The 18282-nt window shown below is 26.3% G+C and overlaps 1 protein-coding gene across 2 annotated transcripts in view; it reads right to left on the bottom strand.

The window, feature by feature from the left end:
* LOC107998470 (uncharacterized) overlaps window positions 1-18282 on the bottom strand; it is a 110690-nt gene that overhangs the window by 17721 nt on the left and 74687 nt on the right. The window contains exon 6 of one of the 2 annotated variants that reach the window (XM_017057772.3): window positions 7968-16735. The exons of the other annotated variant lie outside the window; for it this stretch is intronic. Coding sequence (XP_016913261.2) covers window positions 16619-16735 — 117 coding nt within the window. The 3' untranslated portion in view covers window positions 7968-16618. Of the gene's footprint in view, window positions 1-7967; window positions 16736-18282 lie in introns of those variants that run through there. 2 annotated transcript variants of the gene reach the window in all.

Raw genomic sequence — 18282 nt, 5'->3', positions numbered from 1 at the left:
TTAATATAATTTTAAAAATAAAATAAATGTAACTTTATATTTGTATCAAGATCAGATAAATTATTTTCAGATAATTTGTTATTCGATAATTTATTTATCTCATTTGAATGAAGTAATCTGTTAACCTTTTAATGTATATATCAGATTGAAATCTACATAAGCACATTTATAAACATATTGCAAATATAATAAAAGGATTAAGGACTTTAAAGGTATTTACAAAAATCCGTAAATGATTCATTATAAATGAAAGAATTTATTCGCAACAAATAAATATTTATTAAAAATATTTTATGAAAAATAATACGTTACAAAATAAAATGTATATTTTAAAATTTGAAAAATTTAAATTAAAATTAAAAAAAAATTAATAATTTGAATATACATAAATGTATACAATCATTTATAAATTTTATATTATTTTATGATACAAGAAAATTCATTTTATTTGAAAATTCTGATTTTATTGAATATATAGAACATAATGGATAACCAATTTTTTGTCGACAGAAAATTATTTATTTAAAGAAACGAAATCGAGCACTTTGGAAACAATTTTATCCGAAGATATTTTTTACAAGATGATAGAGTATTAAAAAACTATTAAATATCTTACAATTTAAATTTTTGTTCTATCTTATTATAAAGTTATATTTAGAAAAATTATATTTTGAAACTTCAAACATTGATTTCATTTCTTTATATGTACATAATCTTATTACATTGTATAAAATTTGCAATGTAAGGATACTAATATTTTTTGTAAGTGATTGTATTTGGATGAATAGATAGATGCAGGAATGTACTTTTTCAATTAATGAATTTTAAAACAATTATATATATATTTAATGATCATTATTACGAATATAATAAATGTATTTAATCTTCAACGATAATTATTTATTTAAATTAAAATGAAAAGATAGCACTATATAAATCAAGGTTAAAATAGAGAAAATAAAATTTCATAATACCAAGTGATAGAAATCAATAAATATATCCAAAAATATAATTTGAAGTGAACAGTATATGACTTAAATAATTTAGCATTTTTCTAAATTTTAAAATCGCAATATTCCATTTATCGATCATAATCGATATCAATTAGATTGCAATCGATCTACTCAACGCTCATCTATATATATAATACTTATTTTTTTTTTTTAATTATCAGATCATTTATACAATTATGATAATATCTCTCTCATTTTCACTCATACTAATCTCGCCAATAACATCATCATCGCAGACGTTATTAAATTTTAAAATATTCAAATTTATTCTTTATTGATCTTAAATTATAAAAAAAATTAACGCATAATATCTTCTACTTACAAAATATATAATAATAATTAATGATAATAATAATGTTTGGTCAAACACAATTATCACGACTAAAATTCCCAACATGAAATTCAAAACATTATAAAATTTTAGGAATATGAAATACATAAAATGAGTGTTACGCATTTTTTTTTTTTTTGCTATCCAAATTCAATCTAAAAATATAAAATTAATTCTTGAAAATGCAGCTATTCTTCTGTGTTATGATTCATAAAATAGAGATAGAAAAAAAATTTTCAGATAGAAATTATTTTTCTTAATGAAAACTATCATCTGATAAAAGATTTGTCAATTGTTTATGTCAATAATTCAATAAGAAAAAATTAAAAATTTTTTATATTTCATTTTTTTACGTAAAATTTTAATCAGTTTAAGTAATTAGTAAATAGTATAAAAAAACAAATACTTTTTTTTTACTATAAATACATATTTTAAATCTTATTGTATATATGATATGATATGTTGCATATACAATGGAAAATTATCACGATGCATATATATTATCAGATGCGATTGTGTTATGTAAATCGAGAAAAAACATGCATATATATTAATATAATATATGAATTACGTTTTTGCTATATCTAACGATAAATAGTTCCATTTCTTATTGTCAGCAGTATTAAAGGCATTTGACTAGTGAAGACTCATTAACAACAAGAAATACTAGTTTGTAGTCTACTATAGATGTCAACAATAAATACATCTTAATTTTACAATGAATATATAAAAATGATTTACATAAATCGTGCAAGTATAATTCGTACTTATAACTACTTTTAAAATTGTGAATAATAAGTAAGAATGAAATACTTATTAATAGAGGAGAAATGGATTTACCTTGAAATAAAAAATATGCTCATTAAATCGCAAGAAGACATTTCATTCTTAATAAAAATTAAATATTCTATGAAAGTTTTTAGAACTATTTAAATAATATTTTGTAAAATTTCTAAAAATTTTCTTATACAAATTAAGAAAGAGCAATGTGTGCCAAAAGAACGAGATATTGTAATTTTGAAACATAAAGCTAAATGAAGCAATTTTGAAATATAAAGTTGCTATTGCATTCGAAAAAAAATGAAAAAAGGAAGCGATTTTCTCTAAACATTATCAAAAATATAAATTTTGAAAAGTTTTATTTGAACATCTCATTATATAAATGAATAATCATTCTTATATTATGTTAATTGTTTGTTTTGAATCCATGTATAATTGCTTTTTAAAAGGAGAAAGGAAAAATTGTTATAAATTTTCAAATTTTTATAATAAAGTTTATGAATTGATATTATTCATGAGTTAAATCTTTGAAGGGGATATCAAAAATTAATGAAAAGAAAAATTTGAAAATTTTTTAAAAATCTCGATATTGAATTTTCAATTTTAAAAAAATTTATACAATAATTTCAAAATATATAATAGAATAGTATCTCTAATATAATAATAAACAAAACTTATTACTTAGTTCATACATATGAATATCACGTAATTAAACAAAATTATTTCGATTTTTGTTAAATAATGCAAAATGTAAAAGCTCGTATTAGAAATATATAACTCGGATCAAAAATACATTCAATATTGAAGAAGGCGGATTTAAATTTTCTAAAATTACATTCCAATCGTATTTTAGCATTTATACAAGAAACAAAAGAAGCTATAGCAATAAATAGTATAATTTATATATACTATACATAATTATACATAATTAATTACTATACATAGTTATACTATATCAGTTTCTGAGAGTATTTTTTCTGTTTTTTATTATTCTACAGAAAAAAAGTAATGATTTTAATTTATACGTAAATGGAAGAATTTCAGTAATGGAATGTTTATATAAGTTTCCATATCTGAAAAGTTAATGAATTGTTTAATGAATAATTTAATGAATAATTAACAAAAATATATCTACCAAATGCGAGGTTTCAACGTATTCTGTTATTGGATTCACGAATTCGACAGTGTCCATTTACATTACAAAATAGTATATTATCTAATCAATATGTTAAAATATTCACAATAGCAAAGAAAATTACAGAAATGATATAATAGCTTAATGTAAATATGATTTCCGTATATGGAATAATTTTATACAAAAATTTTTCAATCTCGTTGTGTTATATAATTATAATGTTAATTTACATGCATAAGCTTATATAAGTAGTTAACAATCTAAAGTTAACAGCAATTTTTATCAATATATTATATATTTATTACATTTGTTTACATATACATATTGATGAAAAACAAAATAATTTTGAAAATCCAATGAATTTTGCAATAAGATTTCATAGAATTCATTGTTTTATATATGATAATCATGTTATCATATGATATATGCAATGTAACAAATTTATATATTTCCATTTTTTTGAAGAATTTCATCACCATAAAAAATAATTCATAATATTATTTATCCTATATGTATATTTTCAATGTTATTTTCAATGTTATTCAGCTATTTTTTAATTGATTATTAAACCCCTGCATTGTTTGTATTATCTATTACGTGAGAAAATAAAAGAGAAGTTTGATAACTATTAAAAATAAAAATTTCTAAAAATAAGATATATATAATAATTCTCTTTCTTTCCTTTATTTTCATTTGATATTTTTTATTCACTGAAATAAAAGACAAAAGTATATATTATTTTACTTTTGTACTTAAATATTTAAGTACAAAACATTTGAAAACATTTAAAAACATAAAACATTAGAAAAATTTTTGTTCTCAGAAGATAGAAGTTTATCGAGAAAAAAGTATTTGATTTTTTATTTATTATATACTATATTTTCACTATTTTACAATTATTTAAACTACAGATTAAAATTTTTTATGACTTTTTGCTTATAATTTTCTTATTATATAAATAAGTAATAAATCTTTCAGCAGACGATAGTTCTCATTAAAAGAAACTTTTTTATCTGAAAACTTTTTTTTTATACCTTATTTGCAAATTATAATATAATATTAAAAAGCCGAAATTTCTGAGATATTTTATCGTTTTAAAATAAATTTAATTTATAAAAGAAAAATAGCGAATTTACATTATGCATTACATTTTCAAAATTTTATAATTTTTTTGAATTTCTGAGTTGAAGATTCTTTCCTATTAAATGTAATAATTGCGTAATTGCGACCACGACTCGTTTCACGAGTATTGATCGTTTCGTGATCTCGTTTATATTTTTTTCTTTTTAATTTTTTTTTTTTTCTTTTTAGAGACCACGTTGACCATGGAAAGGAACATTAAGTTAAAAAATCGACAAAGAGTACAAAGTACGCATGAGCCATATAAAAAAGCTTCCAAGCTTCGTCATGGCTTCGATTAATTAATCATCTTTATCTATATACACGGTATAAAAATAATCAAAATAGCTGCAATCGTTACCGACTCGAGGAATATTCCCCATTTTTTATGTCACGGTCGACTTTTAGTTATCACCTTGCCACTGAAAATCTTCGACTAGTTCGACTGCACTTCGGCTATATTCGTAATAATTATCATATCTATCTTATCTATCATATCTATCATATCATTTTGTAAAGATAAAATTATTTTTTGCATTTGACATGAAGATTTTTTTATAACATAATATTAAATATTATATAAAAATATATAAACGTAACGAGATGACTTGGAATTGTATTTCTTATAAAAGAGATTAAATGTTAAATTAATTTTTATGAGAAATAACGATCGTAAATTATTAATAATTGAAATGAATATCATTCGTTTGGAAATTTGATACTGATTTATGAATAAAATTGTTTTATAAATTTTATTTTATTTTATAATTTTTTCTTGAATAAATATAAATAAAATAATTGAAACAGTAAAAATTTTTATTTCAATTGAATGAAATTTTTCAAATTAACTTAACATCTGGCTATTTTCTCTTGATAAAAAAATAATAAAATATAGGATTTTTCAGAATTAATGCGAATTCAATTCGACAGTTGTATCGATTTAAAAGAATAGCTAATCGACACATGGTTTACCATGTATATATTAGTCAATACCTGTGAATTTTCAGATATGCAAAAATCACGAATTTCGCATGTTATACGTGACATGTATGCGTAATAGCGTGGAGATCCACATTCTGTCACTTTTACCTGTGACTTACGCTTTCTGTGAATGTATAATACTTGTATGATTACCTCCTAGTCATGCTAATATTTTTGCATTAGTAAAATATAAATTTTAAAAAAAGAAAAAAGATTAAAGAAACAAATTCTTTAACACATCCTCTTTATAATTGGATTTCAAACACTTTCAACCTATATGCATTTATATGATGAAAAATTCAAATATTTTCAAATACAATTTAAAGCTTAGAATTCTTGAAAGTTTTGAAATGCATCTTGCAAGATTTCAAAATCTCAATAGATTATTTTGGAAGTATTGAAAATTTTGATAACATTTCTCGTATGATAAAATCGAATACAAATAAGAATAGGGAATGAAAAAAAAAAGATTCTAATTTTAAAACGATAAAAAAACGGATCTATTTATTTTTTTCGCAAAACTTATCAAGAATTCCAGAATTAAAATTATATTCAAAATGATTCGAATCTCCATTTTCTTGAAAATTTCGAATTGTGTCAAAGTTAAAAATCTAAAAATCGCTATGATTTTTTATATATTTCTCTTTTTTCAAAAATACATACGATAATTATTTCAAAGATACACATGATATTATAACAAATATTATTAAAATATTTAAAAATTCTAATTTTTCTATTCAGTGGCATGGCTTACTAAATTATAATAAATACAGACAACGAGAATAAATTAAATGAAGAAATTATTCGTATGTAATATGAAATGATCGAGTGTATACCTCTTAAACGAAAGTCATAATAACGCATGATCCAATCGTTAAAGCTTTAAATTCCATGCTATGGAAACTCATTTAAATTTTTTTCATATCAAGGTCGTCTATTAAAGTATCACAATTAATTGATAATTGATTGGCATTGGTACATGCATATTAATTGCACGTATATGAATAGAAGTGCAATCCTATTTAATGATTTAACATCGACATGACATTGCATTATTTTATTAGTATATTTGAATATTTTTCATCGATCAAGGCACGATTGCCTGTTGCGCGCATTTATTCATTTTATCTCGTTTCATCTCGTTATGAAATATATATGCTATATTATTCATCTGTAGACAGGAAAAAAAGTTGCTATATTAGTATTATTATTATTAAAGCCTTTTTACATTATCCGATTTTTATTGATGTAAAACGAATGGCGGCCGATTATCGATCGGTATAATGCTCATTTTCTATGTCGTCATATTATAAAATAAAAATGCTGCATCAAAAAGTGTGTGATAAAAGAAAAACGAAAAAAAAAAAAGAAATTAATAAGACACTTTCGATCGAATAATGAAATTAGATAATAAATTAGATAATAAAAACAGGATAATCTGAAAATAAGCAAGATAATAGTTGTAAATATGTCAATGTCAATCAGTTATCGATAAATTACCAATCACGTGTTTTATCAAGTGGAGGATGATTGCGTGGATCTCTATCGAATAATATAATTCGATCTTTAAATTCGTGGATAGTGAACAAGCCATTTAAATTATTTAATATTTCCATGTGGAATCAGATATCGTGATTAACAAGCTCGATTAATTAGAATGTTTTTCGAAATGTATGTCTTTTTTATTTATTTATTTTTTTTTTTACAGATGTTCATCATTACATATTCGTGTACGTTCGATTATTTTTAAATTTGATCCACGAATGTAATATTATTATGATCGTATGTCTTTCCTTGCATTTTTCCAATTGAAAACAACAAAGTAGAATCCAGCGACAAAAACTCGCTTGTCTGCATCGTGTCTTATCGAAAATCGATTACATCAAATGTATTAATCTGTTAATCGTTGAATTATCTGACGAAAAACAATTGTGAACGATTATCATCTCAATCGTTTTATTATTGAAACGAATCATGAATATATTTTGAAATGAATATATTTTTATGATAAAAATATGAAAAAAAATAAAAATGAAAAGTTTAATGAAAAAATACAAGTATATTTTTTTTAACGAGATAGCAAATATAATCGAATCTTTATTTCCTTTAAGGTTAAAAATATTTATTCTATATTTTTTCTTTTCATAAAGAATCTCATATCTTGGATATTTCCAAAGTAATAAGTCATATGATTCTATAACTGTTTTGTTGACATAATTAAACATAATTAATTACAAAATTTGTTTCGTTAAAATTTATTATATCCAAAACAATTATTCAATACAAACGTTTTAATACTTCTTTTAAGATTCGAATTATAGAAATTCAATTGTTTCATTGAATTTTAAATATCTTTTATGAGCTTTTTTTGACTATGTATAACATATTTTAATAACAGATTTCAATATTTTTAAGTCTACTAAGTATCATTAATTATTTATAATATTTTTTCTCAAACTCATTTTATCTCAAAAATGTAATCATGAAACGTTTCAAATCAATTAATTTAATGATTTTAGAACATATTTCAATGACGTGCTAATTTTTCGATTAACAAGTTAATCATAAATAAATGTTTTTTTTTCTTTAAAGGAACAAAGTCGCAATCTATTAATTAATATCTCTTTAATTTACTAAAAGTTGTTTTTAACAAAACAAATACAATTGTAATATCGATACGACTAGGTATCGTGAACCGTTTTTCAACGAGTACAAGAATTCGGTGGGAAATATAAATATAAATATTAAGTTTATTATTGGAATCGTGACTCTATTACAATATCTATGATTGTATATTATTTCATTCGTATAAATAATTACGATATAAAATAATAATAAACATTTAAAGCAACAATGATAATTACACATGTCTTCTCAATAACATTCTTTTTTTTTGAAAATTTATATATTTTGTTTAATTCGTACATGTGAAACATTTGAGTTTTGTCATATGTTCCTTTAATAATTTTTTAAAAATTCTATAAACAAAATGTTAAAAAAGATAAATAAAATTATGTGAAATAAATTAGAATGTTCGAAGACATATTTTAATATATTAAGACATATGTTTCACATATTACGATCTAATAATAAAATACTTGATGAAATATAATTTAATGTCTAACAAATGTCTGACTAGTAGATGTAAAAGAATAATTTAAGCCAATAAATAAATAATGAGATTTAGCAGATCTTACAAAATTAATAAACAAAATCGATAATTTTATTGAAAATAAATGTCGGTATTGACATATCGTCATATTGTAAAATAGAAAAACGTTCTATTTCTTATGAAAACCGAGTACCAAGAAATGATTCTACGCATAACCATAATAAATAATTTTAAATAATTTTACACGTAAACAATTTTCAATAATCTTTTTCATTCACAAAAAGAATATTTAAAAGTATCGCAGTTTAGTTTCCATATCAATTTCCTTAAAAAAGAAATCTGTAAAATCAATTAAATATGTAACACTAAAAAAAAAAAAAAATAATAGCCAATTAACCTTTCACAATATCGTGACTAGAATAATAATTTTAACTTTAATAAATCCTCTCCAAAGTATTTGATTTTATTCAACAATATCAAAGGCAAAAATAAAAAATCTTAAAAAAAAAAAAAGAAAAATAAATGAAACAAAACAAAATAAAAGCCTATTTTTTCTTCCATTGAACATTTGTTACATCGATACGTAAAAAAAAAAATACATTGATACATTTCTATGGATCGATACGCCATTGATTTGCAGCAAAGAAAAGCTTGAAAGGATTTAATAAGGGAAGAGAATGGCCGCAGAAACGAGTCTCGATGAAATCTCCGAGTTTCAATGTTATGGGAGCACTCATGCGACACGCAGACCGCACATTGTCCACGTCAATTAATCTCCGTGGTAATTACACTGCTATGTCCACGAATGTGAATACTAAATTACAACGCTGATGATTTGATGAAAGACCAGCTGACCTGTTTTTCTTTCTACTAGCTAAGCTTTACTTTTTCGTCTCGAAATTCGAATGCAAAGACCATTGAATGAAAATAATGTTATAATAATATTAATGTAATAATGTAATAAAAAGAATAATATATTTTAATTCATTTCTTCCCCTTTTAATATAAAACTTGTTTTCCTTTAATACATAATTTTCATTATCCAAAATAATAACAAGAGATACAAGATCGCCCGGATACGAGAATTTTCTGATAATGGAACACAAACTTTTCTTAGACGAATAATATATTTATATATTTTGGGGAAAATAATATGTTTGTTTACAACAAAATTAGGATAATTAGTAAGAAAAAATAATGTTTTCATTATGAAAATTAGACATTCTATTTTTTTTTTTTTTTTGCTATTAAATTTTTTAATATTCAAATAATGTGCATCTTGCGAATAATATTCAATTTTATCCTTCTTAATGCCAATATGAATTTCCAATATTGAATAAATACTTTTGCCAATTTTATAGCACTCCGTCGTTTTCTCAAATTTTTTAAATATCTTCAATTTCGTTTCAACGATTAATACTGAATAAACGTTTACGTTTCAATATATAGATATATAATTGCGAATGTGATTTTAAAATTAAATTCTATTTCCATTGCATGATGAGAAAAGGTAAGATAATCTATTTATATTATAACCATAGATACTGTATAGTTCGGATAACAGAATTCGGATTCGATTAATTTTAAACGTTCAAATATTGTATTTGAATAATGAATCAAGTATTTGAATAATGAGAAGTTTTAAAATTATATTTCTTTGTGCAATTTGAATTCTAATTGGAGATTGAATTAAAAACAATTTAAAAGATATATTTGAATTTATTCTTTTATAAATCTGACCATAATTATGAAGTTTTTAATTACTTAAATTTTCATACGATATCCATTTTCTGAGAATCAAAATAAATCGCGTGTTTATAACATTTGAAATATCAAAGCTTTATAATATTATTTGCATATGTAGAGATGAATATCATCTATTTGAAATATTTCTTCTTAATTTTAACTTAAAAGTTGATCTCTATCTTTATGTTGATATAAACAAGAAATATTGAACTTGATTTTTTTTTTTGCTGAAGAGAATTTGGTCACAACTTTGTCACGGAAATGCATATTAATTGAAAGTTAATTTAGATACAAATAATTGAAACACAAATATTCCATAATAAATAATCTAAAAGCTTAAACGCTTTTATAAATTATCCTTGTGATTATTACCTGACAAATATTATTCATATCATTTTTAGATACAATAGAGATTGTTATCAGAACAAAAAATATGTTTGTTTTTATTTATGATAACAATCCAATGAAAAAAATTATAATACAAGATTAATATTTTTCAAAAATCAGATATTTAAATTAAAGAAATGCATGTGTTCATATTTTCCATTACATTATTTCCAAATTGTTACAGAAATAATATCAAATAATAATTATGTAATAACAGAATAGTTAATTAAATCAGATAAATATTATAATAATAATATATATAATAATTTTATATATAAGAATAAATCATGATATAAGGATAGCAAAACAAAATATTCATATGAACGATAAATGAAAAATTATACAAATTATGTAACCGAATATACTGTCAAAAAATAACAAGTTCTAATAACATTGTTTTATGATTGTGATTGGTGCAGAAAATTACTGACTGAATTATGCATTTCTCTCCAATCAATACACGTAAGAAATTAAAGAATATTACTTGGATTATTTCTTGCAGCTTTTAACAAAGACCAAGCTTTCTCATTATTGAAAAATGTCTAACGTTCTATTGAAGATTCATGTTGAGTCATCGGATTAATGATGTTGGCAACTATTTGTCATATGCAAGATATGTCACAAGGCTTATCGCATGATGGAAACACGCATAAATTACACGTATCGCCTATGTGTGAGATGTAACCAAATTCCAAATTTCGTCTCTTGTACCTGTGAGATACAATACGGTTTCTATCGAATTCAATTTATAATAGCAAGTGTTCTTGAAAATGAGATATCGCAATCTATATTTATGCATACAGTATATTCTTTCGAAATGTTTTTTTTTTAATTTTTGATTTTTTATATTGGAAAATTAAATCGTAAACGAAAGCAAATTATTTAATTTTTCGAAAGATAAATACTAATCATACTAATCATATATTTTAATCTTAAAAAATTTTCCGAGCAATACGTTAATCATTTTAGTTTCTCTGATAATCCAATTGAGGAAAATTTTTTGAATTGTCGATTAACTTTCAACTATGAAAAGGATTTGTTAAAGAGTTCTAAGATTTTATACCTCGAATATTAATTTGAAATTTGACTATTAATCAATACCAATCATTTGCGTCACGACATATGTTATATATCATATACATGTATTTGTATCTACATGTATATAAAACTATCTGCAAAATGTATCTGACAAGTTAACGAACATTGATCATTAAAAATTAGTCCAATTCCATATGGAAACTTACTGGCAAGCAAAAATGCTATTTAATTAAAATAATAAATAGAGAACCATTTAAAAAATAAAATATATCAAATATTCTCATTATACTACTAATAATTTTCGTGACAAGTTGATTTAAAATCCAATTTAAACGAGCAACGAGATTTCATTGCAATTTCACAGTGATGTGCAATGTAGCACATTTTGTATCTTCCAATAGATATATGATTATACTCGTTCTATTATTAAAAATATTAGATCAGTAATGTAAAAATGGCAATGATATCGTTAATTTAAATTGGATCAGAACGAAATAATAATTAATAATGAGAAATTATATGGTACATACGCCATCGTGAACGATGTTTCTTAAACCGTGTATAATCACATTTACAATTTAAAATCACATTTTAAACAATTTATAGTAGAAAAGGAACAAAATTTTCTTTTAATTTTAATTTTTCACGAACACGTCACACGTGTAATCGCGCGACGATGAAAATAATTTTTCTCGAATTCCACGTGTTTCGAGTTGCCATGCAGAACGTTCCAAGTCGAATCAGAGACTGCACGTGCACGAAAATCAGACTTCTTCGGCAGCTAACGTCGATTCATTTTGTCTTTTTTGTTTTTCTCATTATACCATGCGCATCTCCAATTTCGCTTTTCTGGATTATTAAACTCGTCATTCCTTCATCGTCGACGAGAAAATTTCGAGAAGCGATCAATTTTCTTGCTTCTATTCTGTCTAAATCGTTTGAATAATTCGAATAACTTCGTACAATCCCATCGATCTTTCGTTCAAGTTTTTTTTTATATAATATGCAAAAAGTAATTTTCGAACAAGTTGGTGTTAAATTGAAATTTCGAGGAATGGAAGACGCACTATTCGAAACCAAGTTAGAGAACTTTTCCAAGAAACGTTGTTTTATGATGGCTCGTATTATTTTCGCGCGAGAATCGTTTAAAAACAGAACGAACGTTTCTTTAATGTGAAAAGACAATGTTACACAATTGTTCGATACACCTGCGCTTCCACAACTTCCATTTCTCATCGAGGCAATATAATATCGCTTCAACGAAATCGATCCTATAACTTATTGCTTCTCCATTTCTCTCCTATCTCCTATTCCATTCTTCTCTTTTCCCGTCTAAAAATATGGCGTGTAACAGAATGCTTTTAAAGCAACTGGCCAACAATCCTCCTATGAAGTGGAAGGAGTTCTAGAGTTTCTTCTCTCTTACTTCTTCTTCTATCACTTTTTCTCCTTTATTCAACCCATTTCTCTTGTTGGTTACATAAGCAAACTTGGTAAGGAGTAACAATTCATTTTGAGATATTTGTATGTTATTTCGTTTTTCCATCGAGTTTTTGATGTTACTTGTTCATTTTAAGATTGGTGTGTGTGTATTTTTTTTTTTATTTTAACAGTGAGAACGATGATATATCTGTTTGCGTGATGCATAATTTTGTTAAAGTCAATAATTCAGTGCAAATTTGATAAACTATATCTGAGAATTATTATTTTTTTATTTCTTTACATATTGTCTCACTATATACTTTTTTTATTTAAATGTTCACTTTTAAATACTTATAGTATATATATATATATATATATTGTTCTTTATATTTTTCTGTATGAATTAACATTTATAAACTGTCGAAGCTTTCAGAAAGCTTTTAGAAACTTTTAAAGCTGTATCTATAATATTGTTTTTAATAAATTCTTTAACGATTTTTATAAAACACCTTTTTCATCTATTTGAAATACTATCACTTCAATTAACATTTTTAGATAGAAATTAGTCGGATTAATTTGAAAACAGTAATTTTCTCTCTCTTCCAATAATTTTTTTCACAAAATTAGTGGATAAAAGAACTCATATTACATACTTTTTTGAAATCATAATTTTTCAACAGAGACAAGATTAAGGATTTTTTTTTTATAAACTTATATTTCAAAAAATACTTTAGATAGTTATTTCCTAGGCTTTCAAAAGGCCGTCGAGATATCTCTACCATTGTCTGATGGAACTTGTGCCGAGCCACTAAACTGGAACTAATTCTTTTTCAACGGAAGAATCGACCTCTCGAAGATTCACGCCGTCTTCCCTCTGTTTACAGGCGATAGCCGAAACACGTGGAAAGAATAGCGTCCTCTTCCACCCTATTGAAAATACGTCATCTCCTCTTTCTTCTTTTTCCCTTCCAGTTCACCTCCGAGCCACGATATACTCCACAATCGAGTGCACAGGTAATGACTATGATTTTACGCAACACTCTTTCTCGATATTTTCTGAGCCAACGATAAAATCAAGGGTTGGAGAGATAACCCTTCAACAACAGAGTCATCTTAATATCGGTCGAAATTTCCATATTTTTCTTGTAGTGATAATCTCGTTTCGAAAGAACAAGTATTTACGAATGATTATAAGATTTTCATAACTCTAAAAAATTATTCTAATAAAATTATCTAAACGATGTTTCAAGATAGTAACAATTGGTGATATTTCGACATAGAAATTTCTTAAGAAGAACAACGTATCTCGATGGAATATCTCCATAGCTTGTCACTTTCCGCCTCTCGATGTATGCATAAGCAATCATATAGAGTTCAGATGTTCCGCATCTGAAACGGCATATAATTTTGTTGGCGTTTCTTCGAGATCGATGAAAAATCGATCGGTTCTTCAAGATTCGAGCCTTCGTTGATCAACGTTCGATCATTCAAAGCCGTTTCTAACTAGTAGAAATCGAGACCAGAACACATTCTCTTCGCGTTTTCACCGACTAACAACTTGTTCTCTCTGCCACGAAAATCTTTCACCAAGCCATTTCTATATCTTCCCAAAGATTCTTCCCCTTTTTCTTCTTCTTCTTCTTCTTCTTCTCCAACGATTAATTCACCTTCTTTCTTGAACATTTGCACAGCACTGTACACGAGACGCTCGTTCCAATAAAAGCTTCTCTCTTCTAACGAGACAAAATGAAGTACTCGTTGTATAACGAAATGCCAGAGCTTCGTTTGTCGATTTTCTTTGATATCCCACGGTGTCTCACGATTTATTTCGAGTACGTCGTTTCGTTTTCGTTCCATTGTCGATGATTTCCTTAAACGAGAATACTGTGTTGTATCATTATCCGCGAATAAAGTATCGCGCAGTTCGTAATCTTTAGAATATACGAATCGATTCGATTCTTTTAAAGTCCACTCTTCTGTATGATCGTTGATTTTGTGCAGACGTTTGGTAAAAAAGTTTAGTCGAGTCATCTTGTTTATTGATTAGTCATTCACGTATATATTGAAAGCACGATTTTCCGTTTCGATGTTTACTTTCAAAGATCATTTTCGAAACACAGAAAATCGAAAGTGGGGAAATTATTGGATGTGAAACGAAAGTTAGGCCAGAAAGACTAATATAATTCCACATCGTATAATATAATCTTCCTACACGAACATTTCTTTTCGATTCCCCGCAGCTCCGTCGCTATTTCATGCGAATCGGGTTCCTTCACGTATCCGATCCTCAGAAACACCTAATATTGGTTAGAAAAATCCGTGTTATCCCTATAATAGCTCGTTTCATCTCGTGTTTGCTTTGAAAACAGAAACGTCGAGGATAAGACTTTTTCTTCTTCGTATTTCTCCATTTCCTTTTTCTGGTGGATAAAGAAATTAATCCTTAACTTCGGAGGTTAAACCCGTTTCAAGAAAGCAAAACACTTTTTCGTCGTATTGATAATTGAACACTTGGCGACACTTTTTAAAAATTCCATTTTTTACGTGTCACGATATATATTTTTTATCTCCTTCGTGCCACTATTGTTTAACGAAGTTCAAAATAGAATTCAACATTCTCGAATTCGTTCATTCGATGCTTCCCTCTGATAAAAATGTATCCACGCTTTCTTCTCTTTCTCCCTCTTACACACACACACTCTCCCTCTCTTTCTCTCCCTATCACGCGAGACACATTTTTCCAAGCTGAATTTTTTTTTGTAATTTTTCTTTTTTTCTTTTTTTTTCCTTCTTTCTTGCTACGGATGACGAATACTCAAATAGAGCAACTATTCGATAAATAAAAGCTAACGTAACCAAGGTACGGCACGACTAGATCCAGCCGGTTGACTTTTTCCTCCACCTTCCAACTCGGCCATTGATCCAACTTGTGGTTCCATCGATTTTCAAGCATCGAGAACCCTAGTGGGTAGAAACCAGCGATGAGAATCGAACGAACACGTTCAATTCTAGGCGCACGTGCCTTCTGATTGCTTGATTAAGCTCGTCACTGTGTCCGAAAGCACGTCTTCTCTCTCTCTCTCTTTGTTTTCCCCGGGCGTTCTGTGTCAAAGAGAACGGTTGCCGCACGAACGCAACGGGGAAGTTCGCGTGCGGAGAAACGTGGCGAACTTTCCTCTCGCCGTCTCTTTGATCGCGTCCAACCAGTTTATTCGCTTTCCTTAACTTTTCCATCGGTCTCCTTCGTTTTTCCTCTTCCCCTTCATCTCCCTCTTTCATCTTGTATCCCTCGTTCCCCGCATTCCAGTTATAATACTCTCGACCCACTCAGAGTTCGCATGCACGTGCCTCTTTCCATCCTCTTTCTTTCCTTTCTCTCTCTTTCTTTTTCCCCTCTCTCCTCTATCTCCTTTCTTTCTCCTTGGTTGCTCGTTGGAAAATAAAAAAATACTCTGGCGAATCTGAAGCGGAGAATGAACGGAGGGCCCCCGGTTTCAGCATCGTGATGCACGGAAATCGTCCCCTTTTTCCGGCTACGAGTGCCATTTAATCGCTTACGTGAAGTACGTCGCGAGCACCGCCACCATCACGATCACTATAGCCTGAATCCTGTACACGCTCCCGCTATTTCCGATCGTGCACACCTCGTCGGTATACGGCGCGCAGTGTACCTGCAATCATTCGAAAATTACGTAAAGGTTAATCGATTTCGAGAAGGATCTGTTTTTCTCTCGATATTCGTGGAAGAACTGCATACGGTATCGGTAAAAGTTAAATTTTCAATTTCCTCTCATTGGAAATTAACATTTTTATTACATTGAATATACATCGGTGATCGTACAATGTTTTCGAAATGTATCGTCACTTCGTTGTTTTTCGTGTATGTCGTATATTTCTAGTAGGGGATAGTGCATTTTATTTCTTACGGGGAAAAATATTGGAAATTAAAAAAATTGTAAAACTTTGAAAATATTTTGTTTCTGCTCAAAATCGTTTTAAGCATAAGAAATGTAATTTTTGTTTTTTTAAACAAAAGTTGTTCCTTTTTCATAGGGATTATTGCCTGATAAAAGCATTTATTAACTGTTTATTAGTTGATTAAAAAAAGAAATGAACAAAAAATTTTTAAAGTTTTAATTGTGCGATGATATAAAAATAAATAAAGCTTTGTTTTCTACATATTATTTTCGTTGCTAAATTTTCAAAAATTTATATCATATATTTCTGTCTTTTATTAAACATTGGGTCATACCGAATATTTTTATACATCTAAAGAGCAAAAAGCGTTAAAGCATGGTATAGTTGTAACCACTATTATTATACTATTATTATATTAATTATTATACTTATATTTTCAACAATATTAGCTTTTTATTTTAAAAGAACAAAACGCTGATTTCGATCTATGTATAGAATATTTTTACCAATCTTTATTTTTACCATAGAACGCCCTCCACATCTGAAAAGTTAACTAACTGTTTATTAAATAATTAATAAATGTTTATCTAACAAATGCAGGATCTCAGAATATTTTATTATTGAATCCTTGGACAGGTACGTAATACCGTCTAATTAGCAAGTAAAAATATTTAAAATAGAAATCACAGGAATGATACAACCTTTTTATAGAAAAAATTTTATGATAACTATGATATTAATCTACATGCATAGAATAATACCATTAAATTACAATCTGCCATTCATAATCAACTTTTGTCACCAAAATATTACGACGTATTTGCTTACGCATGATATAAGGATGAATATATTTATGAGAATTCAAATAATTCTGAAAATCAAATAAAATTTATTTTTTTGTAACAAGAACACCTTCGTGCTATTGTACGATATGTATGCTGCAACAAATTTTTATTACATGTTTATAACATTTTTTTGAAGGACTTTATCATCATAAAGAATAATTTATAATATTATTCGCTTACTCGTATGCTTTCGTCCGCTTTTTATTTAATCCGTTTATTATCTGATATGTAAAGATATTAAGAAATTTTACGACTACATTAAAAATAAAAAAATCTTATAAAATAGTTATATAAGAATTTCTTTTTTTTCTTCTCTTTCTTTTTTCTACTTTTGAAAATTTAACAACGAAAATCAGCAACATAATAAAGCTGTACTTATTAATAACAAAAAATAGTTATTCTGTTTTTTATATGTCATCGTATAATTATTTAGACTGTCAATTTAAAAAAAGAAT

Source organism: Apis cerana, linkage group LG7, assembly GCF_029169275.1.
Source record: "Apis cerana isolate GH-2021 linkage group LG7, AcerK_1.0, whole genome shotgun sequence".
Taxonomy (NCBI): Eukaryota; Metazoa; Arthropoda; class Insecta; order Hymenoptera; family Apidae; genus Apis; species Apis cerana.
This window is presented reverse-complemented; position numbering and strand designations above follow the sequence as displayed.